The sequence below is a fragment of the Melanotaenia boesemani genome, chromosome 5, assembly GCF_017639745.1.
Source record: "Melanotaenia boesemani isolate fMelBoe1 chromosome 5, fMelBoe1.pri, whole genome shotgun sequence".
Classification (NCBI taxonomy): Eukaryota; Metazoa; Chordata; class Actinopteri; order Atheriniformes; family Melanotaeniidae; genus Melanotaenia; species Melanotaenia boesemani.
Genome location: NC_055686.1, coordinates 30707795 through 30733028, shown reverse-complemented (window position 1 = coordinate 30733028; position 25234 = coordinate 30707795). Strand labels below are relative to the sequence as shown.

The following is a 25234-nucleotide window of genomic DNA, read 5'->3' as shown; positions in this document are numbered from 1 at the left end:
CTGTCATGTAGTGCTAGAGGAAGTGCTTCTCTCTCGCTCTCTCTCTTTATAATAGTCCTTTGTTTAAATCAATGTTTCTCAGTCCAGGTCCTCAGGACACACTGCCCTGCATGTTATAGACGTAACCCTACTTTTACACACTTGAAGGAAATTAATGACTCGTTAAATGGCTTGTAAATAACTTGAGGGAGTTCATTAATCTTAATCGGATGTCTTGGAGAAGGGTCATGTCTAAAACATACATGACAGTGGGCTCCAAGGACCTGAGAAACACTGGTTTAAATACAAGATTATGATTTCATTACAGAATAACATCTTGGTAAGTGTATACAGCTTACTCAGTGCTGAGTTGTGCCAAAGAGCTGGACAAAGCTTTGACTCATTCTTTTTTTTTTTTTTTTTTTTTTTTTTTTTAACTTGTCCTCTCCAGCATCATAGCAAGCAAAATGATAATCTGGTTGCTGTATCGTGCTGAACAAATTTGCTCTGCCAAGGGGAGGCCTATGGGTAAGGCTCCTCTTGATAATGTGATTAATTAATTTATTTATTTACTTTGAATCACGGAATCTATGTCATTTTGCTGGACCTGACCGGAGGGGACAGAAAAAGATGGAAAATAGCAAAGAAAAGAGCAAAAGGGAAAGAAGAAAGGAGACAAAAAGATCACAGACAGAAGGAAAACGACCCTATAATCCACACCATCACCAGACAACAAACTGTTACACCTGTACATGAACACACCAGAAAATTTCCTACAACTTTTACAAAAGCAGAAACACAGAAACACACACACAGAAAAAAAAAAAAAAAAAAAAAAAAAAAACAGGGCTGCCAGTCATTAAGAGTTTTTAAGTAATAACCAAATCAAATCAAAAAGACATAACAGCAACCAGATACTAACTCACAGGAAAAATACAATTTTTTTTTTTTTTCCTTTCTCCTCTTTTTCCTTTTTTAATAATTATCGCTTAATATTGAAAACCCACTAGACAACTCAGTGACTGTGTCAGCATGCAGAGCATGAGAAACAAGGAGTGATCAGTGATGAAGAGTGGTGAGTGAGATCATGCAAATGCGACCTCGCCTCCACGGAGGCCAGAGGCAGACCAGGGCCTGGGCCGGGCCCTCAGCAGCAGACCCGGAGCACCAACCCATGCCACCCCACCACAAAGACAACTCCAGCCCCACCCGTAGGGCAGCAGAGGAGAGCCCCAGCAAGAGCCCCCCACGGTCCCGGGGCACAGGCCCCAGTGGGCCAAGATCAGCAGCCGCCGGCCCCGCCAGGGACCGGCCCACCTAGGGCAGCCCAAGCGAAGGCGGCCGCCCCACCTCCCAAAGGCAGAGGGCCCGCAACATGCCCAGGAGGACCAGGCCCCCCCAGACAGCCACCCGGCGTAGGCCAGCACACACCCCGATGTTCCAGCCGCACACCCCGGGAACCAGGGTGCTATCGTGCCCCTCCCCCCACTCCCCATCTACTTCAACCTGCACCCCATATAACCCCACACTCACACCCTCCCCCGTGCCGCACCCACAATCGCTCACCACCACACAATCACGCCACACACAACCCTCTCACCATGCCCCGTGGGGGACACCCCAGGCGGACCAGCGGACAGCGGGCCCCAACCCCCATAGAGCCAGCAGCCCACCAGCGCAGCCATCCCGGGACCCGGCCCCGGGGCAACCCCCCCCCGCCCGCCCCCAGCCACACAGGAGGAGCAGGGGCGCAAGAGGTCCCCAATACCCTCTCCCTCCCCGCTCCTGACTGTTTATGTAGTGTGTGTTGTGTGCAATTAAAATTGAGGGGCAGTGACTGCAATGAGCCGCGAGCCGGGCCACCTAAGTGGCCCTGCCCGCCATGCACCACATGCCATGCCCCCCAGGTGTTGTTTGTGTGTTGTGTTTCTTGTGTTTTGGTGTCTTGGTGCAATTAAAACTGAGAGGCGAGCAGCCACGGGGTGCATCCAAGGAGACCACTGAATGGTCTCCTCCGTTCCACCCCTCATGGCCCCACGCCTCCCAACTCCCTACGTGTGTGTGTGTGTGAGACAGAGAGAGCGGGAAGTAAGAGGGGTCCGGGGATGAAGCAAACTTCCCTCTGGATGATGAGCCTTTAGTGGCATTAGGGACCCCTGCTCCCCAGGAGGCCCCCCAGGGCAAGACAGGCCAGGAGAGGCCGCCCCCCACGACCGGGCCATTCAGGGACCGCAGCCAGTGAGCCGCCACCCACCCCAGAAAGTTCCCACCCTCCCACACCCCTAACGGGGAATGAGAGGATGGGGACAGCGGCAGACCCACGGCCCACCACCCCCAGGCCCGCCCAAGCCCCCCCCCCCCCACAAGTGCACTTAACCCCGCCCCAACCACACACAGAAACACATGCACACACCTATTTCCTTGCACACTCCCACTCATCATAACTCACATATGCCCTCTCAGCCCCACCCAAAAAATATAAACACTCGCACAGCATCCAACCCTCCCACTCTCACTCCCCAGACACAACCCCACTCATCCTAACACATGCATACGCACGCACACAAACATACCCCCCCATTCATACAAACATCCAAAGTATAGACACACACACAACATACAAGCATCCCTGTCTCACACCCCAGCACCTCCCCCTATAATCCCCCGAATCCCACTCAGCCCTCCTTCAAACCCCTACACCCCCCCCTGCCCCCGGGCCATACCCTGGGTCCCAGGGTGTCAACCAGACACCAGGGCATGCACCAACCCACACCATGGCAGCACATCCGGGCAGGCCCAGACCCCAGGCACATACGGAGCCCACAACCCCGGAGGGAGGAGGACCACCCCCAGGCACCAGAGCCCAGAACCCCCGCCCAGCCCGCCCCAGAATAGCCCGGCCACCCGGCTCAGGACCGACGCCCACCAACCCAGGCACCACCAGTGGCCTCACCCCCCGCCACGAGGCGACTCCAACCGCTGGCCCCCACAGCCCCCAACAGGGCCAGACTCAGAGCCACCCCCACCGCAGAGCAGCCTGGTCCCGCATCACGGGCAACCACAAAGAACCCGCAACCGCCAGTCACTCCCGGCCCTTTCTCAAACCCCCATAGCAACGAGGTCACAGTCCTCCACCTACACTAAGTGATGGAACTAAGCACAGGGGACCAGAAGGAATGAGATTCAGCCGAATAGTTCTTTAAGGAGGCAGACATTGTCTCATTACTGATGTGGTCAACTAAGAGATTCCTAAACTGCTGAATACACAGATTATTTTTGTTTTTCCACTTCACAAGGATAGTTTTCTTTGCGATGCATAATGCTGTGCGTATCATGTGTGCAGAGTTAATTGCCATATTAATGTCACCCAAGTCACCTAGTAGACATAGTGCGGGGATTGTAGGAATATTACATTTAAACCATGTTGACATGTCCACACATACCTGAAGCCAGAACCTGTGGACAGGTGTGCAGGACCACAAGGCATGGAGGTAGTTATCTGGTGTGTTTTCATTGCAGTGTGTGCAGATGTTTGATTGTGACAGACCCATCCTGAACATCCTTTGTCCTGTATAATGAGTTCTATGCAGAATTTTGAATTGTATTAGTTGCATATTTGAATTTTTAGTCATTTTAAAGGTGTTTAAACATATTTGTGACCATTTATCTTTATTAAAGTTACTGGATAAGTCACCCTCCCATTTTGAAGTTGGAAGACAGATTGAGTCTTCTAGTTTAGATAATAGTCTATATGTTTTTGATAATAGCTTTGGGGCATTGAAATTCATGAATTCTGCCACCCTAATAGGTAGCTGTAAGTTTAATTGATTAATGGTATATTTTTTACATATAATAGATTTAAGCTGGTGATATTCTAAAAATGTTTTGCTACTGATTCCATATTGTGAAGTGAGAATATTAAATGATAAGAAGTTTCCATTTTCTATTATATGTTCTAACTGTTTTATTCCTTTATTTTTCCATTGAGTAAAATTGATAAGCTTTTTGTTTTGCAGGATGTCAGGGTTGTTCCAGAGGGGTGTAAACTTACATGGAAAAAGTGAGGATTTGGTTATTTTTAGAAAATCCCACCAAGCCACTAAGGAGGAACTGATATTGATGCTTTTAAAACACTTATGTGTTTTGATGGTTGAGCTGATGAATGGCAGATCAGAGATAAACACATCCTCACACAATGCTTGCTCTACATCTAACCATGTTTCATCCAGACTGCTAGGTTTAAGCCATTTGGAGATATACTGCAGCTTGTTAGCTAAGAAAAAGTGATTAAAGTTGGGTAGCTCCAATCCACCTCTATCTTTAGTCTGTTGTAAAGTTTTTAGACTGATACGTGATGGCTTATTTTTCCATAATAATTTAGATATATGTGAGTCCAGTGACTTAAACCAACTGGAGGATGGTTTAGTGGGTATCATTGAAAACAGGTAGTTTACTTTAGATAGAACCATCATTTTAACTGTGGCAACCCTCCCCATGAGTGATATGGGTAAGCGCCTCCACCGTGAGAGATCATCCTCTATTGCTTTAAGTAGCTGGACATAATTTAGCTTTGTTAGTTCTGATAACCTGGGGGAAATGTTTATGCCTAGATATCTAATGTTTCCAGACTGTATTGTAGTATTGGGTATGTTTAGTAGGTCACAGTTGATGGGCATAATAATAGTCTTAGACCAGTTAATAGAGTATTCAGATATTGATGAGAATGTGTTAATAAGTGTGATTGTCTGGGGGAGAGACGTCGGTGAGTTCTGGAGAAAGAGTAATACGTCATCAGCATAAAGACTTATCTTGTGTTCTATATTTTTGGCATGGATTCCTTTAATTTCTTTGTTTTGTCTTATGGCAGCAGCTAGGGGTTCAATAAAAATAGCAAAGAGTGATGGAGAAAGTGGGCAGCCCTGTCTGGTGCCTCTCTGCAAACAGAAGCTTGGAGAGGTTTGATCATTGGTCTTCACACATGCATTTGGGTTGTTATATAATATTTTTATCCAATCTATGTAAGATGACCCAAACCCAAATTTGTTTAACGTTGCAAATAAAAATTTCCAGTTTACTCGGTCAAACGCTTTTTCTGCGTCTAAAGAAATTACTGTGGATTCCAGATTATGTAGAGTAGAATAATCTATGATGTTAATTAATCTACGCATGTTAGTAGAGGAATGTCTACCTTTAATAAAGCCTGTTTGGTCAGGATGTATTATTAGAGGGTTATTTTTTCTATTCTTCTGGCCAAAGCTTTGCTAATTATTTTGAGATCTACATTTATTAATGAAATTGGACGGTAACTGGATGGAAGTGTCGGGTCTTTACCTGGTTTTAATAGTAGAGTAATATTGGCTAGGTTCATATTTGAAGGTATTTTTTGTTTTTCCTTTATTTCTAATATCATATTGTAGAAAGTGGGTGCCAACGTTGTCCAGAATTCTTTGTAGAATTCTGCTGGGTAACCATCTGGACCTGGGGCTTTATTGTTGGGCATATGCTGGAGAGCTTCATGGAGTTCGCCGACTGAAAGGGGGGAATCCAAGACCATTTTATCTTCATGTTTTAATTGTGGAAGATTAATGTTACTAAGAAATTTATCAATATTGTCATCTGTTGTAGTTAGTTGTGATGTATATAATGTTTTATAGAATTCTTTGAAAGTGTTATTTATCTTGTCAGGGTCGTGGCTGATGTTTCCTTCTGGATCTCTGACAGAGGAGATGGTTGTTTTCTCCTTATTTGTTTTTAACTGATTAGCCAGGAACCTTCCGGATTTGTTGTCATGCTCAAAATTCTCCAAGCGAAGTCTTTGCACCAAGAATTGCGTCTTTTTATCTATTATTTCATTAAGTTCAAGTTTAGCTTTCCTTATAGCATTTAGTGTGTGTTCTTCTGGGGAGACATGGTAAGCGTCCTCTAAGGATTTAATTCTGAGTTCTAACTCTGAAATTCTCAAAGTTTCCTTCTTTTTCTTATGAGAAGAGAAGGAAATTATTTTCCCTCTCATTACTGCTTTTCCTGCTTCCCAAAGAACACTTGCTGAAGTTTCTGGCAAGTCGTTACTTTCTAGATATAAGGACCATTCTCTTTTGAAGTAGCTGATAAACTCAGGATCTTTAAGTAGTGACGTATTAAATCTCCAGTTTCTAGTTGCTGGTTTATTGCTCTTGCGCTTTGACTCATTCTGACAAGTAGAAGAGTGAAGCTAAGTGTGGAAATGCTTCTTAAACAGCTAAGTCTTTAGCTTTCTCTTGAAAGTGGATAAGGACTCTGCGGATCGGACGGAGTTAGATAGATCGATCCACCACCGGGGGACAGCTGAGGAAAAGAGTCTAGCTACTGATTTTGTGGCACGTTGTGGTGGGAGCACAAGGCATCTTTCACTGGCAGTGTAACTGTGGAGAGGGAGTGTAGCTCTGGATTAAGGGCTGAATAATTAGGATTTTTTCCTTAAAAATAATTTAAAATGTTCTCATTTGCTGCGAGGGATAAAAGGAAGCTTCCCTATAAACAATCTGTCTCCTACATCAACAATGTCTTTGCAGCGTCCATTAGGATCATTGTTCTGAAGAGGAGAGGCAGGTAGGTGTCGCTGGTGGCAGGTAAGTGACGCTAATGCTGTAGGTGACGTAGTTCCGGGGGAGACGGCAGATTCAAACTAGGCGCGCCCAAACATTTCTACTTTCATTCGATTGTATTTTGTGCCAACTTAATCAAAAAATATTCTTTAAAGTAGGACTATAGTGTCTTTAAAAGGTACACTCTGGAGCACAGCGGGGAGGATTTGGCCAGCCTGACAGATTTTATAGATCGTTGTTACGACAGAATCGTCATGGGGAAACCAAACAACACCTCCACCCCCTCCACCTCATCTAAATCCAAGAGACAGCGAAATGAGGATTCACCTGGAGCTATTTCACCACCGGGGAACGACTCAACAGATGTTCTGATCTCCATAGATAAGAAACTCAGTAGTTTTGATGCGCGTTTGAGTCTGGTAGAAATTCTCCACAAAGAGTTCCAGGCGCTACGTGAATCATTAGAATTCAGCCAGAAGCAGGTGGAAAGTCTGGCTGCAGAAAATGCCGGTCTCAGAGAGACAGTAAAATCCCTCACCGAGGGCTTGACCCGTCTCTCAGATGAAAATAAGAAGATTAAGGAAACGGTGATCGATCTGCAGGCGCGGAGCATGAGAGAGAACCTGGTATTTGCAGGGATTCCAGAGCAGACGGAGGAGGACCCCGAGACCACGGTGAAAAACTTCATCAAAACCCACCTGAAGCTCCCGGAGGAAACGGTGAAAAACATCTCCTTTCACAGAGTCCATCGGCTCGGCGGGAGGAAACCCGGGTCCAGCAGACCAAGACCCATCGTAGCGAAGTTCGTCAGCTTCAAACAGAAGGAGCAGGTGAAGAACCAGGGCCGCGAACTGAAGGGGACCAACTTCGGAGTAAACGACCAATATCCGAGAGAGATTCTGGACCGACGGAGAGTCCTGTTTCCCATCAGAAGGAAATCTATGGCTAATGGCGCTCGCGCTGTCATCGCGGTGGATAAACTGTTTATTAATGGACAACTGTACCGCGACCCGGACGTCACTCCGTGGCTCTTCTGATCCCAGGTGCTGTATGTCAATCTCTCCAAATGATCACTCTTAACTCGCCATTATAGATCACTGACAGTAGAACACACTGCTCGTCTCACCACAGCCTCGACACCTAGATCGATGTATTTTTTTCTGTTTTGTTTTTATATTTCACACAAATACTTTTCTCACTTTTCACTATCTTTCACGCTTTCACTGTTAATTGTAATCCAGCTCGTAATATCAGCAGCGCACGCGGCCGGTCGAAAAACCGTCAGGACGCACAGCCGCACCATACATGATAAATATAAACACTCGCGTTTTATGTATGAGAGAACACGCATTAAGGTACATATACGGACATTTAACATACGGACAAACGCGCGCAATCAGGCTGCATGCAAACACGCGCGAACACGCAAGAGGGGCGCACAAAGACACACGCGTCAGTAACACGCATGAAGCATTAAACCGTTCACAATAACCATGTTAAAAATCGTCTGTTGGAATGTACATGGAGCCGGTTCCAGGGAGAAGAGGTTGAAGATCTTTAATAAATTACAGGAGCTGCAGGCTGACATTGTCTTACTACAAGAGACTCATTTAACAAACTCAACCATAGACCTTCTTCAAACAGCTCAGTTTCCTCATGTTTACTCAGCTTGTTACAATTCTAGGCAAAGAGGAGTAGCTACTCTTATTAATAAGAGACTAAATTTTGACATTGATAGCACAGTAGCGGATCCGGAAGGCAGATTTCTGATAACTTTATTATCTATTTGTAATATCAAATTATGTATTACCAATGTGTACGGCCCCAATGCAGATGATCCCTCCTTTTTCCACTCCCTGTTTGCTACACTCCAGAATTATTCAGATAACAGAATAGTGCTAGCTGGTGATTTTAATGTAGTCTTGACTGAACAAGATCGCTGCAGCACATCAGGTAGTCATCGAGTCTGGCAGTCGTCAGAAACTATCAAACAGTACATGAAGGATTTTGGTCTTTGCGATGCTTGGCGCTCTCACCATCCTAAACTAAGAGAATACACCTTCTTCTCTTCAGTTCACCACTCCTTCTCTAGAATAGATTATATATTAAATAGTAACTCACTAATGGGCGACATTTCAGAGACTCAGATACATCCAATCAGCATTAGCGATCACGCACCAGTTTCATTCACTCTGAGAAACAAAAATAATAAACCGATTGGTAAAAGCTGGAGATTCAACACCTCTTTATTGAAAGATCCTGAGTTCATTGATTATTTTAAAAAAGAATGGTCAATTTATATAGAAAAAAATGACATGCCTGAAACTTCAGCGTGTCTCCTATGGGAAGCAGGAAAAGCAGTAATGCGAGGGAAAATAATTTCCTTCTCCTCACATAAGAAGAAGAAGGAAACAGCAAGAGTTTTAGAATTAGAACTCAGGATTAAATCATTGGAGGAGGCTTACCGCATTTCCCCCGAAGAGCACACAATGAATAATATAAGGAAAACTAAATTGCAGCTTAAAGAAATTATAGATAAAAAAACACAGTTTTTAGTGCAAAGACTTCGCTTGGAGAACTTTGAACACAGTAACAAATCTGGAAAGTTTTTAGCAAATCAACTAAAAACAAACAAGGAGAAAACAACAATCTCCTCTGTTAAAGATCAAGACGGAAACATCAGCCATGACCCAGACAAGATAAATGACACGTTTAGAAGCTTCTATAAAACATTATATGAATCACAGATTAATCCAACAGATGAACATATTGAACAATTTTTAAACAACATTAATCTACCAAAACTAAAAAATGAAAATAAAATAAATTTAGATGCACCTATTACTGTAGATGAACTCCACGAAGCTCTCCAACATATGCCCAACAATAAAGCCCCGGGTCCAGATGGTTACTCAGCAGAATTTTACAAGGAATTCTGGACAACGCTAGCTCCTACATTTTATAATATGTTGTTAGAAATACAGGAAAAACAAAAAATACCGCAAAATATGAACTTAGCTAATATAACACTATTGCTAAAACCAGGCAAAGACCCCACACTTCCATCCAGTTACCGTCCCATATCTTTAATAAATGTAGACCTGAAAATAATTAGTAAAGCTCTTGCCAGAAGGATAGAAAAAATAACCCCTCTTATAATACATCCGGACCAGACAGGTTTTATAAAAGGTCGACATTCATCTACTAACACACGTAGACTAATTAACCTCATTGATTACTCTACTTTACATAATCTAGAATCCACAATCATTTCTCTAGATGCAGAAAAAGCCTTCGACAGGGTAAACTGGAAGTTTCTATTTGCAACACTAGACAAATTTGGGTTTGGACCTTCTTTCATAGAGTGGATTAAAATATTATATAATAACCCAAATGCATGTGTGAAAACCAACGATCAAACTTCTCCAAGCTTCCGCTTACAGAGAGGCACCAGACAGGGCTGCCCACTCTCCCCCTCACTTTTTGCCATTTTCATAGAGCCGTTAGCAGCTGCTATTAGACAAAATATAGAAATTAAAGGAATCCAGGGCAAAAATATAGAACATAAAATAAGTCTTTATGCAGATGATGTATTACTCTTCCTTCAGAACTCACAAACATCACTCTCTCAGACAATCACGGTTATTAATAAGTTCTCATCAATATCTGATTATTCTATTAACTGGTCTAAGACTACAGCCATGTCCATCAACTGTGACCTACAAAACATCCCTAATATCAAAATACAGACAGGAAACATTAGATATTTAGGTATAAATATTTCCCCCAGATTATCAGATTTAACAAAATTAAACTATGTTCAGCTACTAAAAACAATAGAAGATGATCTCTTACGGTGGAGGCGCTTACCCATCTCAATAATGGGGAGAGTTGCCACCATTAAGATGATGATCCTACCTAAAGTTAATTATTTATTTTCAATGATACCCACTAAACCCTCCACCAGTTGGTTTAAATCTCTGGACTCTTTCATATCCAAGTTTCTTTGGAAAAACAAGTCGTCACGTATCAGTCTTAAAACCTTACAGCAGACTAAAGATAGAGGAGGACTGGACCTACCAAACTTTAATAACTACTTTATAGCTAACAGGCTGCAGTACATCTCCAAGTGGCTCAAACCCAGTTATCTGGATGAGCCGTGGCTAGATGTGGAGCAGGCTTTGTGTGAGGACTTAGTCATCTCTGACCTGCCGTTCATCAGCTCAACCATTAAACCATATAAGTGCTTTAAAAGCCTTAACATCCGTTTTTCCTTAATGGCTTGGTGGGAATTCTGTAAGATAACCAGATCTTCCCTCTTTCCATGTAGACTTACACCCATCTGGAACAACCCTGACATCCTGCAGAACAAAAAGATGATAAACTTCACTCAATGGAAGACTAAAGGAATACAACAGTTAGGACAGATAATAGAAAATGGAAACTTTGTATCTTTCAACACAATTGTCTCACAGTATGGAATCAACAGCAATAAATTCTTAGAGTACCACCAACTAAAATCAGTTATATGTAAGAAGTATACCCCTGTACAGTTAGACTTGCAGCTTCCTGTCAGAATAGCAGAATTCCTGAATCATAATACTCCAAAATTATTATCAAAAATATATAGATTACTTGCAAAGCTAGAAGACAGGATATCTCTCCCGACTTCAAAATGGGAAGATGATTTATCTAATAACTTTGATCAGAAAAGATGGTCGCAAATATGTTTAAACACGTTTAAAATGACTCAGAATTCAAATATACAACTAATACAATTCAAAATTCTCCATAGAACTCATTATACAGGACACAGGATGTTCAGGATGGGCCTTTCACCATCAGATATCTGCCCACACTGCTCTGAGAACACCTCTGATAGCTACATCCATGCGCTGTGGTCCTGCACACCTGTCCAAAGGTTCTGGATTAAGGTGTGTGAAGATCTCTCAAAATGGTTTAAAACTAGTTTTCCAGCAAACCCCACACTTTGCCTACTGGGCGACCTGGGTGACACCAACATAGGAATACACTCCATAAACTTGGTCCTCGCAGTCTTATGCATCGCAAAGAAAACTATTCTTGTGAACTGGAAAGATAAGAATAATTTGTCTATCCAGCAGTTTAGAAATCTCCTGTTAGATCACATCAGCATTGAGACAATGTCTGCCTCCTCCAGGAACCAGTCAGATGACTTTCATTCCCTCTGGTCCCCTGTGACTGGCTACATCACTTAATGTAGGTGGAGGATTGCGGCTTCGCTGGGATGGGGGCGGATGTGGGTGGGGGGTCCCTGGTGGCTTCAGGTCTCCGGTTGTCTCCTGGGTGGGGATCTAGGCTGCTCCGCTGCTGGGTCGGCTGGGGGTTCCGGTCTGGGCGGGCGGCATTGGGTGGGCCCCGGGGTGGGGCTGCCTCGTGGCGGTGGGGGGTGGCTGCCGGGGTGCCTGGGTCGGTGTCCGTCGGCCCCTGGCCGGGTGGCCGGTCGGGCCCGGGGTGGGCCGGGTGGGGGCCCCGGGCTCTGGGGCGTCGGGTCTCCCCCCGCTCCTGGGGGTGGGGGGTCTGCCGCTGCTGGGGGGGGCTGGGCCCGTCCGGATGTGCCGTGCCGGGGGTTGGTCCGTGCCCTGGTGCTTGGTCGCAGCCCCGGAACCTGGGTGGGGGTGTGTTTGTGTGTGGGTGTGTGTGTGTGTGTGTCTGTGGGTATGCTGGTGTGTGGGTGGGTGTAGAGGGACGTGTGTGCCGTATGTGTGTGTGGGTGTGTATGAAGGTCTGGGTGTGTGCGTGTATGTGTGTGTGTGAGTAGTGTGCGGGTGTGTGTGTGGAGGTCTATGTGGGATGTGGGTGTGTGTGAAGGTATGTATATATGAGTGTGTGCACGTGGAGGTCGAGGTGTGTGTGGAGGAGTGAAGGAGTGGGTGGAGGCGTGAGTATGTATGGAGGTGCTTGTGTGTATATGCAGGTATGTATGTGAGTGTGTGTGTAGTGGTGTATGTGTATGGAGGGGTATGAGAGTGTGTGTGTATGTGGGCACCGGTGTGTGTGTTTATAGGTATGTGCGTGACGTGTGTGTGTGGAGGTATGTGCACGTATTGAGGTGTTGGTATATAGAGGTGTGTGAGAGTGTGTGTGAGTGGCTGGGGAGAAAAAAAAAAAAAAAAAAAAGGGAGTGTGTGCGTTTGCAGGGGGTTAGGACGTGTCCTCTGGGGGGCGCCCTGGCTGGGTGTTGGGGGCGGGGGCCTGGGGTTCCCTTCCTTCGCCTCGCCCCCCTCCCACTCAGAAAGAGGAAAGTGGCCCCTTGGGCTGGTGGCTGGCCCCTGGGGGGGTTCGTGGCGTGCCTGGGTTGGGGTGCCTGCTCTGGGCCTGTGACGCCCTTCGGGGCCGGCGGGGGACGGGGGCGCCCTAAGCCACTGGCGGGTCGTCTTCCAGGGGGGAGGCTTACCCCCTCTGGACCTACATCTCCTGACCCCTCCCCTCCCCACTCTTCACTACATACACAGGTAGGGCCGTGGGGGGTGTGCTTGTTGCGCTGGGCGGGGCAGGGGGGGTCATCATAGTGGCCCTGTTGCTTCGCCGAGCGGCAGCATGCCTCCCAGCTTTTAATTCCACTTAGTCACTGAGCACAAATAACATTTGCAACATACAAACACGTTTTGGGGGGTGGAACATGCGAGGTCAGGTGGGTGGGACTGCTCAGGTGGCCCCACCCCCTCCTCAATGCAGTTACTGCCCCCCAATTTTAACCCTCTTTTTTTAATTGCAAACAGCACATAATATATTCCCTCACTAGTGGGGGAGGGAGGGGCGATGGGGTCTTCAAGCGCCCCTGTCTCCATGGATGGCCCGGGGGCGGGGTGGGCCGGGTGGCCTGTCGCGTTGGCCCGGGGCGTGGGCGGGCTGTCCCGGGGGGTTTGGCTGCTGGCCCTGGGGGGAAGGTGCTGTTTTGGGGGTGGGGAGTGGGGGGACTGGGGCGGGGTGGGGGGGGGTGGGGGCCTGGCTCGTGTCTCCTCGCCTCCTGGCTGGGGCTGTCCCCCCGCGGCGTGGGGTGGCGGGAGGATGGTGGTGGGGGGATGGTGTTTGTTTGTGTGTGTGTGTGTATGTGGGGGGGGGGAGAGTGGTGTGTGTGTGGGGGGATGGGTGGTGGAGGGATGGTGTGTGTGTGTGGGAGGGTGGGGTGTGTGGAGGTGGATGTGTGGTGTGTGGGAGGGGGGGGTGGTGTGGGTGTGGGAGGATGAATGGTGGAGGGATGATGTATGTGGGGGAGGATGGGGTATGTGTGGGAGAATGTATGGTGCAGGGAGGGGGAGTGTGTGGGAGGATGGATGGTGGAAGAATGGTGTGTGTGCAGGAGGATGGATGGTGTATGGGAGGGAGGATGGTGTGTGTGTGGGGGAGTGGTGTATGTTTGGGAGAGTGGGTGATGGAGGGGTGGTGTGTGTGTGTGTGGGAGGATGGGGTACGTGAAGGTGGATGTTTGGTGTAGGAGAGGGAGGACGGTGTATGTGTAGGAGAATGATGTATGTGTGGGAGGATGGGTAGTGGAAGGATGGTGTGTGTGTGTGTGTGTGGGAGGTGTGAAGGTGGAGGATGGTGTATGTGTGGGAGGATGAGTGGTGGAGGGATGATGTGTGTGTGGGAGGATGGGGTAGGTGTGGGAGAGTGTATGGTGGAAGGATGGTGAGTGTGTGGGAGGATGGATGGTGGAAGGATGGTGTGTGTGTGGAAGGATGGATGGTGGAAGGATGGTGTGTGTGTGTGGGAGGACAGAGTATGTAAGGGTTGGATGGTGTATGTGTGGGAGGATGAATGGAGGAGTGGAAGGAGAGTGTGTGTGTTTGTGTGTGTTGGTCTGGGGGGGGGGGGCAGGACTGGTTCTCGGGGTGTGCGGCTGGGCGCTGGGGTGTGGGGCTGGCCTCTGGCGGTGGCCGTCTGGGCGGGCCGGGTCCCCCCGGGTGGCGTGCTGGCCCTTGGCCTGTGGGGGTGGGGGGTGTCCCTGCGCTCCTGGGCCCGGGCCCTCTGCCCCGTCTGTCCCGGGCGGCCGGTGCCCGGGGGGGGTCGGGGACTGCTGGCCTCGGCCTGCCGGGGCCGGTGCCCTGTGTCCGCGGGGCGGCTCCTGCTGGGGTCTCCTGCTGCTGCCTTCCTGGCAGTGGTCGAGTGGTCGACGAGTGGTCGTCTCTGTGGACCGGTCGGGATCTGTAGCCTACGGGGGGGCTGGTGGCCTGGGTCTCGGGACCGCTGGCCTGACTCTGGCCTCTGTTCAAGTGAGGTGGCATCTGCATGATCACTCTGCATGGTCACTCCTTCCTGAACGTCTCCACACAGTCTTTGCGTCGCCATGTGGCCGAGTTCTCCAGCATATCCACACAGGTTTCTCTGCGCGTGTTCTTGAATACAGCAGTTTCACTTATATCTATTATCATATTTTTTTTTTCTTTTTTTTTATTATTTCTGTTCTTATTATTATTATTACTCTTACTCTTATTATTATTACTACTACTATTATTATTATTACTATTATTGTGATTATTATTATTGTTACTATTATCAACTAGTTGTGTAATGACCTACTGGCCAGGATGATCTTAGCTATATATGTTGCAAGTAGTATGGATTACATGGTTTTCTGTATAATGTTTTAAGTCCCCACCCGCACTCCCCACACCCTTTCTGTCCCTCTCTCTCCCCTCCCTCTTCTCTCTACTTTCTTTTCTATCTCTCTCTCTCTCTGTCCCCTCCGGTCGAGTCCAGCATTAAGAGTCTGATTTAATAAAGTTTTTCATGTCATCAAGAGGGACTTTATACATGTAGTATAAATCCCTGCTTGATAGAGTAAAATTGCCCAGCACCAGACAGCAGCCAGACAATCATTCTGTTTGCAACGATGCTGGACAAGACAAGTTAAAAAAAAAAAAAAAAAAAAAAAAAAAAAAACAATGTCTTTGTCAAGATTTTCTCCTTCAAAATAAGAGTTCCGTGCCGGAATAACTTGGGTGCACTGTGTTGCTTTTTCCAACTTCCTGGTTCCTTAACCAGTCATATGCGACTCCCCACGATTGCCTAACAACAAGGCAGCGTTTGGTATTTTAAGTCGGCAAAAGAGCAGCAGCGTGCAGGTATGGAAGCTAGTCAAAGAAGCGGACCATAAATTGTTCCAGAAAAACCTAAAAAGCCTCTGCATCCTCCTAAAAAAAAAGCAAACAACCAGAAACGGAATAAAACAAGGATCAATACTGGAGAATCTTTTGAAAGGTGGAGAAGTCTGAGCTGGCAGTTTCTCCTCGACAGGTAAGCACTGGAGAATTTTGCTTAAATTAACCAAAAAGTTTATCTTGATTTACAAAGATTTTGGTCTAATTTATTTCTTTGCACTCATTAATTTTTGTGACTGTATGGATGTATTAATGGAGTAAATTGGTGGCCTGTTAGTTTACAACAACAAATGTCCTTATAAACTTGAAATTACTATCAAATGAATTTATTAAGTGAGACTAAGGGAAAACTGCCGCTGCGTGGTATTTGTTGATAAATTTAGCATTTGTCTACACTCTATTTTATGCTAACATAAATTAGCACGTGAAAATAGCGCTAGCATTGCAAAGCATAGGAACTTACTGTGTGTGTGTGAATCATCTTCACTCCTCATCATGATGTTTGCTGGCGCTATGCTCTCCATCCTTCATAGATTGTATAAAAGAACCGTCCTCTCACCAACCTATGTAAAACTCTCCGAGGGGGGGGGGGGGGGGGGGGGGTACACTCTCCGTGTTTTTCTCTTTCGACTGCAGTTCTGATTTGAAACACTAGGTGTCAATGCTACTTATTTTGCCTTTAAGGAGTGAAGGTAGACAAGAACAGTTTGGGTTATTGTTTTGTAAGCCAGAAGCAGAGCTTTGAATTTGATGCATGCTGCAACTGGAAGCCAGTGAAGAGTGATTAGCAGCAGAGTGACATGAGCTCTTTTGGGCTGGTTGAAGACCAGACGTGCTGCTGCGTTCTGGATCATCTGCAGAGGTTTAACTGAGCATGCAGGCAGGCCTGCTAGTAAGGAGTTGCAGTAGTCAATTCATGAAATGACCAGAGAGTGGACCAACATTACCTTAATAGAATTATTTATTTATTTGGCATAAAATTTCTGCAACCCAGAGATCCAGCACAGTGCCAAAATACTTAATATTAAGATATTAAAATAGAATCATATATCGGCATTTTCATTGTTTCTAAAATAACCTAAGACATGGTTTGCTACAAGTGGTAACATCTATTTAAATTTAAGGAAATAAATTAGCAACTTTCATGGAATACCCCCCTAAGTTCTTCTAATCAGCACATTTCTACACTGTAAACAACACATCGTATACAGATTTGCAACAAAATCCTGCAACTGTGCCTCTTCTACTTTATGTGAACATGCATGTGTCGTTTTAAAGAGAGACGCCACCTAAATAATTCACCACAAACCTCACAGGGAAATGGTCTCTGTCCTGTGTGGATTCTCATGTGTCGGTTTAAGTTTGCCTTTTCACTAAATCTTTGTCCACATTCATCACAGCTGAACGGTCTCTCTCCTGTGTGGACTCTCATGTGTTGGTTTAACTTGGTCTTTTGATTAAATCTTTGTCCACATTCATCACAGCTGAATGGTCTGTCTCCTGTGTGGATTCTCATGTGTTGGTTTAAGTGTGTCTTTAGACTAAATCTATGTCCACATTCATCACAGCTGAACGGTCTCTCTCCTGTGTGGACTCTTATGTGTTTGTCTAAGCTCGTCTTTTGATTAAATCTATGTCCACATTCATCACAGCTGAATGGTTTGTCTCCTGTGTGGATTCTCATGTGTCGGTTTAAACTAATCTTTCGACTAAATCTATTTCCACATTCATCACAGCTGAATGGTCTCTCTCCTGTGTGGATTCTCATGTGGTGGGTTACGTGTGTCTTTCGACTAAATCTTTGTCCACATTCATCACAGCTGAATGGTCTCTCTCCTGTGTGGACTCTCATGTGTATCCTCAGATTTTTTTTAAGTGTAAAGACTTTACCACAAACATCACATTTAACTGTTTTTTTCTCTGTGTGGACTCCTTTCTGGATATTTACATTTTCTGTCACTTTAAAATGTTTCTTATTGTTCAAACAGCTCAAAGACCTTTTTCCTGAATGGTGTGTTAAGTGTTTCTGGAAAGATTTCTGGTAGTGAAACTCTTTACCACATTCAGAGCAGCTGAGGGATTTTTTGGCAGCATTACACTCCACATCACTGTTTACACCTGACCCATGTCCCCTGTTGTCATTCCAGTCTTTATCATCATCTTCCATTTTAGGTCCAAAATGTGATACATGTTTCATCTCAGAAGAGTCTGAAGCCTTTCTTTCACTATTTTGTTGTAAATAACTGTTTGGGTCTGGGTTACTGTTTAGTTCTGGTCCTCCACAGTCCTCTGCATCAGTTTCTGATTTAATCCATTTAGATGGGTTGTTGGTTGGAGCCTCTACCTCTGTGTTGCCTTCAGTTTTTGTTTGATGAAGATGGGCTGAATATGACCAAGGCTGAAATTCTTTATCATCATCCTCATTCTTCAGAGGACCCATCATCATTGGTAAACTGGTGACACTCTCCACCAGTCCATCACCAACTGCTCCCCATCCTGACTGGGCCATAGTTCCTCTTTTCCTCTTTAATGAGATGGGGCACTAAGTCCTGCTTGTCCGGAATCCATTACAAGGAACCCCCTCTGTAATCACCAACAACTGCTCCACATCTGCAGGGAACAATGAAATAAAAAGAATAATGAAGTTGGATTTTAAGGCCATGCAACAGAAAAATCCCCACCTCTTCCCCTCAGATGTTCTCCAAAGTCACACCTTTAAAATGTCAGCATGCACAATACCTCAGTCAACAAGAAGCAGTGTTTTATAAAAGATTAAGTAATGCTGCAGAAAATAAATTGTAAAAAAGAAAAGCTTTTGACCACCTTAACTTTATCCATTGATCAACAAACAACACAGCACTGCAGCAAACGAGTGGTCAGGGGTCCTGACAAATTCATGTCAGTCTTTTATTGGCTCTGTGGTTTGTGATGGACATCTCCCTCACCCTATGATAGACCTCAGGTTCATTCCTTCTCTTGGATGATTTGCCCTGCAACCAAACTTCCTGTCTCATACAACAGCTTAGTTCAGTCTATTGCACTGGGTCAGCTTGACGTAAACTTCTAAACATTGCCAGGAATCATATAGTAGAATTTAGACATGTGAGCAAACTTTCTGTTCAGAAGTAATTATTTCCCCACTCAGCCTGGACTAATTGATTCAAGTCACACAGTTCATATTATGTTCCTCATTTATTACAGCAGCTTGAGAGAACTGTGATTGAACATGTTTTATTCAAGTTGGATTATTCTCAATAATCCCATGCCACTACAATCCCTCTCTTGGACGGTGTTGAACCTTCCACCAAACCTTCAACTGACGTACTGATGACAATAGAAGCAGAAGATTTATCCCAGATAAAAACCACCAGGATGGAAATAAACACAAGCTGTGAGACATATAGAATCACTTGATGAATAATGAGATACTGATCCTACTTATGAATACTGAAATATTGTTGAATTATATGATTAGGCAATAACCTGGTAAATACAAATAACCGAAGCAAGAATGACCTAAAATATGTGATTAAAGCAGATTAAGTGACCCTAATAAAATAAACGGACTTTGCACAGTGCTCAGTAACTAACCAATGATTAATTATACTGGGGCATCGTTTTAAACGCAATCAATACTTTCTGCCCCTACCTGTAGGGTAGTCAACCCATAGGTTAACCAGTACCAACCTGTCTTTAAATGAGAACATTAAGGTTTCAGGATTCTTTTTCTTTTAACTTTATTTAAAATGTAAAAATGCATTTTAATTGATTAATTTGCCAGATTTAGCTCTTCATTCTAATTTTCATCTGTAGTACCATGGCAGATCAATGTCAGACAAAAACATGCAGATAAATCCTTTGAACTGATTGAGGTGGTGGAAGAATTAACTAAATGTATTGATACAAAGAGATATGCACTTGGAATATTTCTTTATCTGAAGAAATCATTTGACACTGTGAATCCCGACATATTGTTTACAAAATGGATAAGTATGGCTTCCGAGGTGTTGTTCTGGATTGGTTAAAGAGCTATTTACATAACAGGCAACAACTTGTATAAATAAATCAGTATAAGTCTGGATTGAAGGATATTACATGTGGGGAACCTCAAACTGCTAGAAAATGTGTATAGCACCTTACAACACAAAGCAATTCAAAGGGCTTTTTATCAATCCAAGCACAGCCAAGAGAATTCAGGCAGCGGACTGATAATTTATTGGAATAACGGACTTGACTGAGCTAATGTTGAAAACTACACAGTATTTTATTTATAGTCACAGTCTAGATAGAAAGTTTACACTGAGTTCTTTTATTAAAACAAAACAGTCTGAAGTATGTCAGCTTCTCTTGGAGTTTGGCCGTGATGCGACAGCACACAGACCAGTGCGCACACAGGTTAGCAGATTTCTGCCAGCACTGCATACAGTCATCTCCTACCTGATAATCAGACACAAAGGAGTATTCCTCTCACTGCGGTGTTACGTTGATAAAGACGTGCACATCACAGGAGCATGCATAGCTGAACAGGCTGAATCTGCCGTCATTGTTTTCATTTCTAAGTTGTATTACGGCTTAAAATGGATTCACTATTCTTTACAGGTTTTGTTTACATCAGCACGTTTTCCCAGATCTGAACTTTAAGAATATGTGCGACAACTGAATAAAAACAGTTTAATCAGGACATTTAACAAGCAGCTTTTTTCTGTGTGGACTTTTTTTCCACATTTAAGTCATTTATGGAAAATTTGTCAGTGAAGTTTGGAATTTGCAACGTGACTTCACAGCAAACTGTCATCTGATCTTTAAATGTGTCATGTTAACACAGTAATGTGTGTGTGTGTGTGTGTGTGTGTGTGTGTGTTTCTCAGTACGATCAACACTGTTTAATGCCGGATTTTTATCTTCACATGTGAGGTCTCGAACAAATAAAAAAAAAACCTTCAGATTTAAAAAATCCTTATGTGTGTACCAGCCTTAAGAAGAACCTGGGTGATGAGTTCCGACACAGCTACCATCTCCATGATGGTTGATTACTTGACAAGTAATCAAGTTTATCTGGCTGGGCAATGTGCTATCTAAAGGCCCATTATGCTTGATGCAGCAGTATGGGGGTACCTCAGGGGACTGTGCTATCTCCAGTCTTGTTCACCGTGTCAGGATGCATTAATTTTGATTATCAAACAATTATCAGGATTTTTAGTGTTTTTTCCCCCACTCACAGTGACGTTATACTTTTAAATCCATTCTGTATCCATTAATTTAAGTAACTAAACAACATTATTTCAACTGCCTTTTATTTATGCCAAACCACAAATTATCACATATCCAATATATTTTTCATATTATGTTCATATTTTTCCATGGAATCTACAGGATAAATGTGTTAGCAACAGTTAGGTGTTCTGTCAGTTTGGCATATGTTGGCCTATGTCAGAATAGCAAACACTATGTTAATTAGCATTTGTAGCACAGAAAAAACTGAAAATGATCCATCAATTCAGCACCACTGACTACTCAGAAATTGTGTTTACAGTGAACTGTGAAGCTACAACCTATTTTGGTGTTTTAAATTTCATATTAACTGTACATTGCCCAAGTGCATTTCTTGTATGACTAAGTGAAACTCAGATGAAGTACATGAAACTGTACTTATAATGCCGTTTTTCTGTATTTTAGCCTCTTCTGTATTCTTAGCCTATCTATCACAACTGCATACTGACATATGCTGTTTGGATAAAGTAGTCTAAACCAACAGACAAGGCTACAGTATGCTATTCTGACAATGTACGTCAATGTACGCCGGCAGCTTCTTCTCCTCCTCTAACATGAGCTGGGAACACATGAGCTGCTGTCAGATGTTTATAGTATTACTTAATATATTTTATTTTGGCTTTAAAATAACTAAATATGGCGACCTATACATTTGCCGGTCTTTTTCCTTGTAGTAGTTATAAGTGAATTTATTTTGTCGCTAATAAACTTCTACTTCCCTCTTCAGCCCAGTAATTCACAGCAATGAGCAAATTAGCTGGTTTGTCGCCTCAAACTAACTTCAATACGAGAAAAGGAAACAAACACCAACGAAGAAGACGACAGCCAATGTGCATGTGAGGACGAACGACCACTGTGATTGGCTTATGTGTGGAAAGAGGCGGGTCTTGGGGGAATTTAGGCATCACTTTTGAGACCCTCTTGCGACCTTTTTTTTTTTTTTTACTTATTTTAAAAAAAAGCGACTAGCAACAAATCTAGCTACTTTTTCTGGTATTATTGTAGACTTTTGGAGACTGAGGTGAATGAAGGTAGTTAACTCTTCCCAATGAGGAGCGGGTGCTGTGCAGACCCCTCTCATACGAGGCTTGGTCTTCTCGCCAGCAGCACAGAGATCCAAAAACAGTCAGCCACTCAGAGAAGATGACATTCACCTCTGTTTCATGACCAGGCTGAAAATGAAACATACAAAGCTGCTACTGGAGGATCCTGCACTTGCTTACCATCAAAGTAATGTCTTTTAATGAAGAGTGTGGACAAAAACATTTAAAAAGTGTTTTGACATGTTCCAGACTCTTAATTAAAAAACAAAAAACACTTTAAAAAATTAACTAAAAATAAAGAAAATATTGACAGAATTTTTATTTATTTATTCATTTTGCTGTTCTAAACATTTTTAAGTTGTCTTTTTATCAGTTTTTGCCTTTTCCACTCTTAATGGCAGCATCCATAACAACTATACGTACTAGGCTGATTATGATAATTAGTTCAAGTATTTATCACTAATACAGTGAAAATGAGAGGAAATGTGAATATTTGCTATGCAAGGCGATTTCAGTGTGCACCCCTACATTTTCTGCTTGCGCTCCTAAAAATTTAAAGTTAGGGGCCACTGTGCTCCTGGTAAAAAAAAAAAAAGTTAGTCTGGAGCCCTGCGCTCAGTAACAGTGGCTGAAAGACTAGCTGTCTTTCTGGCATCTCTGTTGTTTACTGTTCACCACCCGGACACTTTAGAGCAGGGCTACTCAATTCGGTCCTACGAGGGCCGCAATCCAGCAGGTTTTCATGTATCCCTGCACCAACACACCTGAGTCAAATTAGGTGGCTCTAACAGCCAATCAGGTTCTACACAATAACTCATTAATTTGACTCAGGTGTGTTGGTACAGGAATACATGGAAAACCTGCTGGATTGCGGCCCTCGTAGGACTGAATTGAGTAGCCCTGCTTTAGAGGGACGGACTGGTCCGCCCCCTTAATATGTCCGGGCAGCACTTGTAACTTAGTGTTCCTGTCACATTTTACAGCTGTGTTTCTGTCATTTAGTTATCATGAAAAATAATTGATTTTGAACATTTACTAATCATTTTTGAGTTGAACATGTCGCATAGATTAAAATCGATTAAATGGTGAAATGGCCCACCTCAACTCTGCAGTGAATGGGTAAACAAGAGGTGGACGAGAGAAGGAGTACAGGGCTTTGGTGCAGGAACTTTTGGAGTAATCAAATAAAATAAGCTGATTCTGAATGCGGCAAACACCATGGAGCTGGTGATGGACTTCATGTCGATGAGATCCATAACACAGCACCTCTCTATCCTGGGAGGAGATATTGACAAGGTGATAGAATACAAGTACCCACAAGTCATCTTTTAGGGATTTTTTCAGTGGGCTAGTGCTAGTTCAGAGCCAGAGCCTGATTTAGCACCAGTTGCTGGGCCAGAGGAATAAACTGCTTCAACAGACAACCGTTGAAACCGCCATCTTCAAACCAGCACAACAATGAATTCTAAAAACAAAGAAAGTTGGTCCGAAGACGAGACCCAGTGTTTCCTGGCATTGTGCTCGTCTTATGGAATTCAAAGTTAATTGGAGTGGGCCAATCAGATAAAGCCTGTCTTGAACTAGAACTGGGCTGAAACGGATAGTGGCATCGGAAATACTCACGGATCCTGAAAAAATAAGGTGGCTGGGATTGGCAAGTATTTCTGTCTAAATACCATCCGATACCTTGGACAGATAATCATAATTTTTTTTATTTCTGCCCAATCCAACTACACACAGGAAGTTATGCAATCTTGCGTGATGATTGTTTTGAGCTGGTAGGTGGAGAACCAAATCAGTCTGTGTTATGCGAACATACAACATTAAAGTTATGCTAGCGATTTGACGTCATAACTCAGAAAATCCCGCTAGAAAAACAACAACATGTCTTATATGCAGGGCAGAAGTTTCCAGAGGCGACACGAATGCTGCCAGGTTTAACACCAGCAACCTTATAAAGCATTTGCGTTGCCATCATGTTAAAAAGCTCAAGGAATTTGTTGCCTTAAAGTGGAAATTAAATGGTCAACCAAATTGACATTATTTACTAATCTAGTAAAGTCCTATACTTATCAATAATTATATAACAAACGTGCCATCTTGCAGTACTATAAACTGTGACGTCACGGGGTTTGTTGTTGTCATGGTCCTGATTAGAGTCCACTTTGACGCAGACAAGTGAGTGAGATAACAGAGTGAACGATGGAGACTGGTGAACCAAGGGAAGAGAGAAAACAAAGAGGGGCACTACTATGTTGCTCCTGGGTGTAAAGACGAGTTTTACAGAGTTCAGTCTAGGGATGCACTGAAATGAAAATTCTTGGCCGAAACCGTAAACCGAAAATAAGGAAACCAAGGCCGAAAACCAAAACACCAAAAGAAATCATTATGCCAATTATTAGTACCATTGCATTCATGGCTATGAATGTGTACTAACCTCATTAAAATCCAGGCATTGCAATTGTATAAATTAATATAACTGTTTCAAAGAATAAATAAATTACAAAATTATGAAAATATTTATTTAGCACATTCCAACAATGTACTAAAGTACTAAATAAAGTAATACAAAATAAAAATTAAGAATAAAACACTATTTTCTCTTTAGGACCACTAGAACAACGTGCATTCAGAACAAGTGCAGCTGCTGAAAAATATAACAAAATTTTTTGTTGGCCTGCAACATAATAGTGTATCAAAACAAAGATTGCAAAACAAAAACTTAACAGGTTAATTGTAGGCCTTTAACAATAACAAATGCTGCAAGAACTACAGATGTGCAAAGTGGAAAACAAATATTTAAACAACACCCTTCTACTTCTTGAGGTAAAGTGGTAGGTTTTTCTTAATGAAGAGCAGCTTCTCTGCTTTATCACAGTGAAGTCTGTTCCTCTTCTCATCGAGAACATGAGATGCTGCACTGAACAGCCTCTCGCTGTTAGTGCTTGTGCACGGAGCAGACAAGTACTTGCGTGCCAACTTTGCCAGGTCAGGAAAGCGGCCCTGGTTATTTCTCCAGTAGGCAAGAGGGTTATCAGTTCTGGGGATGGGGGCTTCAGAAAGATAAACATCTAACTGTTGAGCAGTTGAGCTTGTTGACTGTCTTACATTTGAGAAAAATTTGAGAAGTTTTATTTAAATAGGGCCAGGGCATAAATAAACATTTTTGTCAAATTAAGAAAAAATGGCTAGCAGAAAATAAAATTGGATTGTC

At 43.7% G+C, this 25234-nt stretch overlaps 1 protein-coding gene and 1 long non-coding RNA gene across 6 annotated transcripts in view; both read right to left on the bottom strand.

Moving 5' to 3' along the window:
• Positions 1–333: 333 nt before the first annotated feature.
• LOC121639935 lies at positions 334–16262 on the bottom strand. The gene is made up of 3 exons (XR_006010281.1): positions 16170–16262; positions 15052–15053; positions 334–344 (listed from the first exon to the last, which is right to left on the bottom strand). It is a non-coding gene; the product is annotated as an uncharacterized LOC121639935 (long non-coding RNA).
• A 387-nt stretch (positions 16263–16649) lies between these two features.
• Positions 16650–25234, bottom strand: part of LOC121639874 (gastrula zinc finger protein XlCGF52.1-like) — a 37856-nt gene continuing 29271 nt past the window's right edge. For 4 of the 5 annotated variants that reach the window (XM_041985456.1, XM_041985457.1, XM_041985458.1 and 1 more), the window contains 2 exons: positions 17559–18316; positions 16650–17474 (listed from right to left, as the gene is read on the bottom strand). In XM_041985456.1, the coding sequence (XP_041841390.1) occupies positions 16950–17474; positions 17559–18215 (1182 nt within the window). In that variant the 5' untranslated portion in view covers positions 18216–18316 and the 3' untranslated portion in view covers positions 16650–16949. The remainder of the gene's footprint in view (positions 17475–17558; positions 18317–25234) is intronic. The other variant, XM_041985459.1, reaches the window with a different exon arrangement.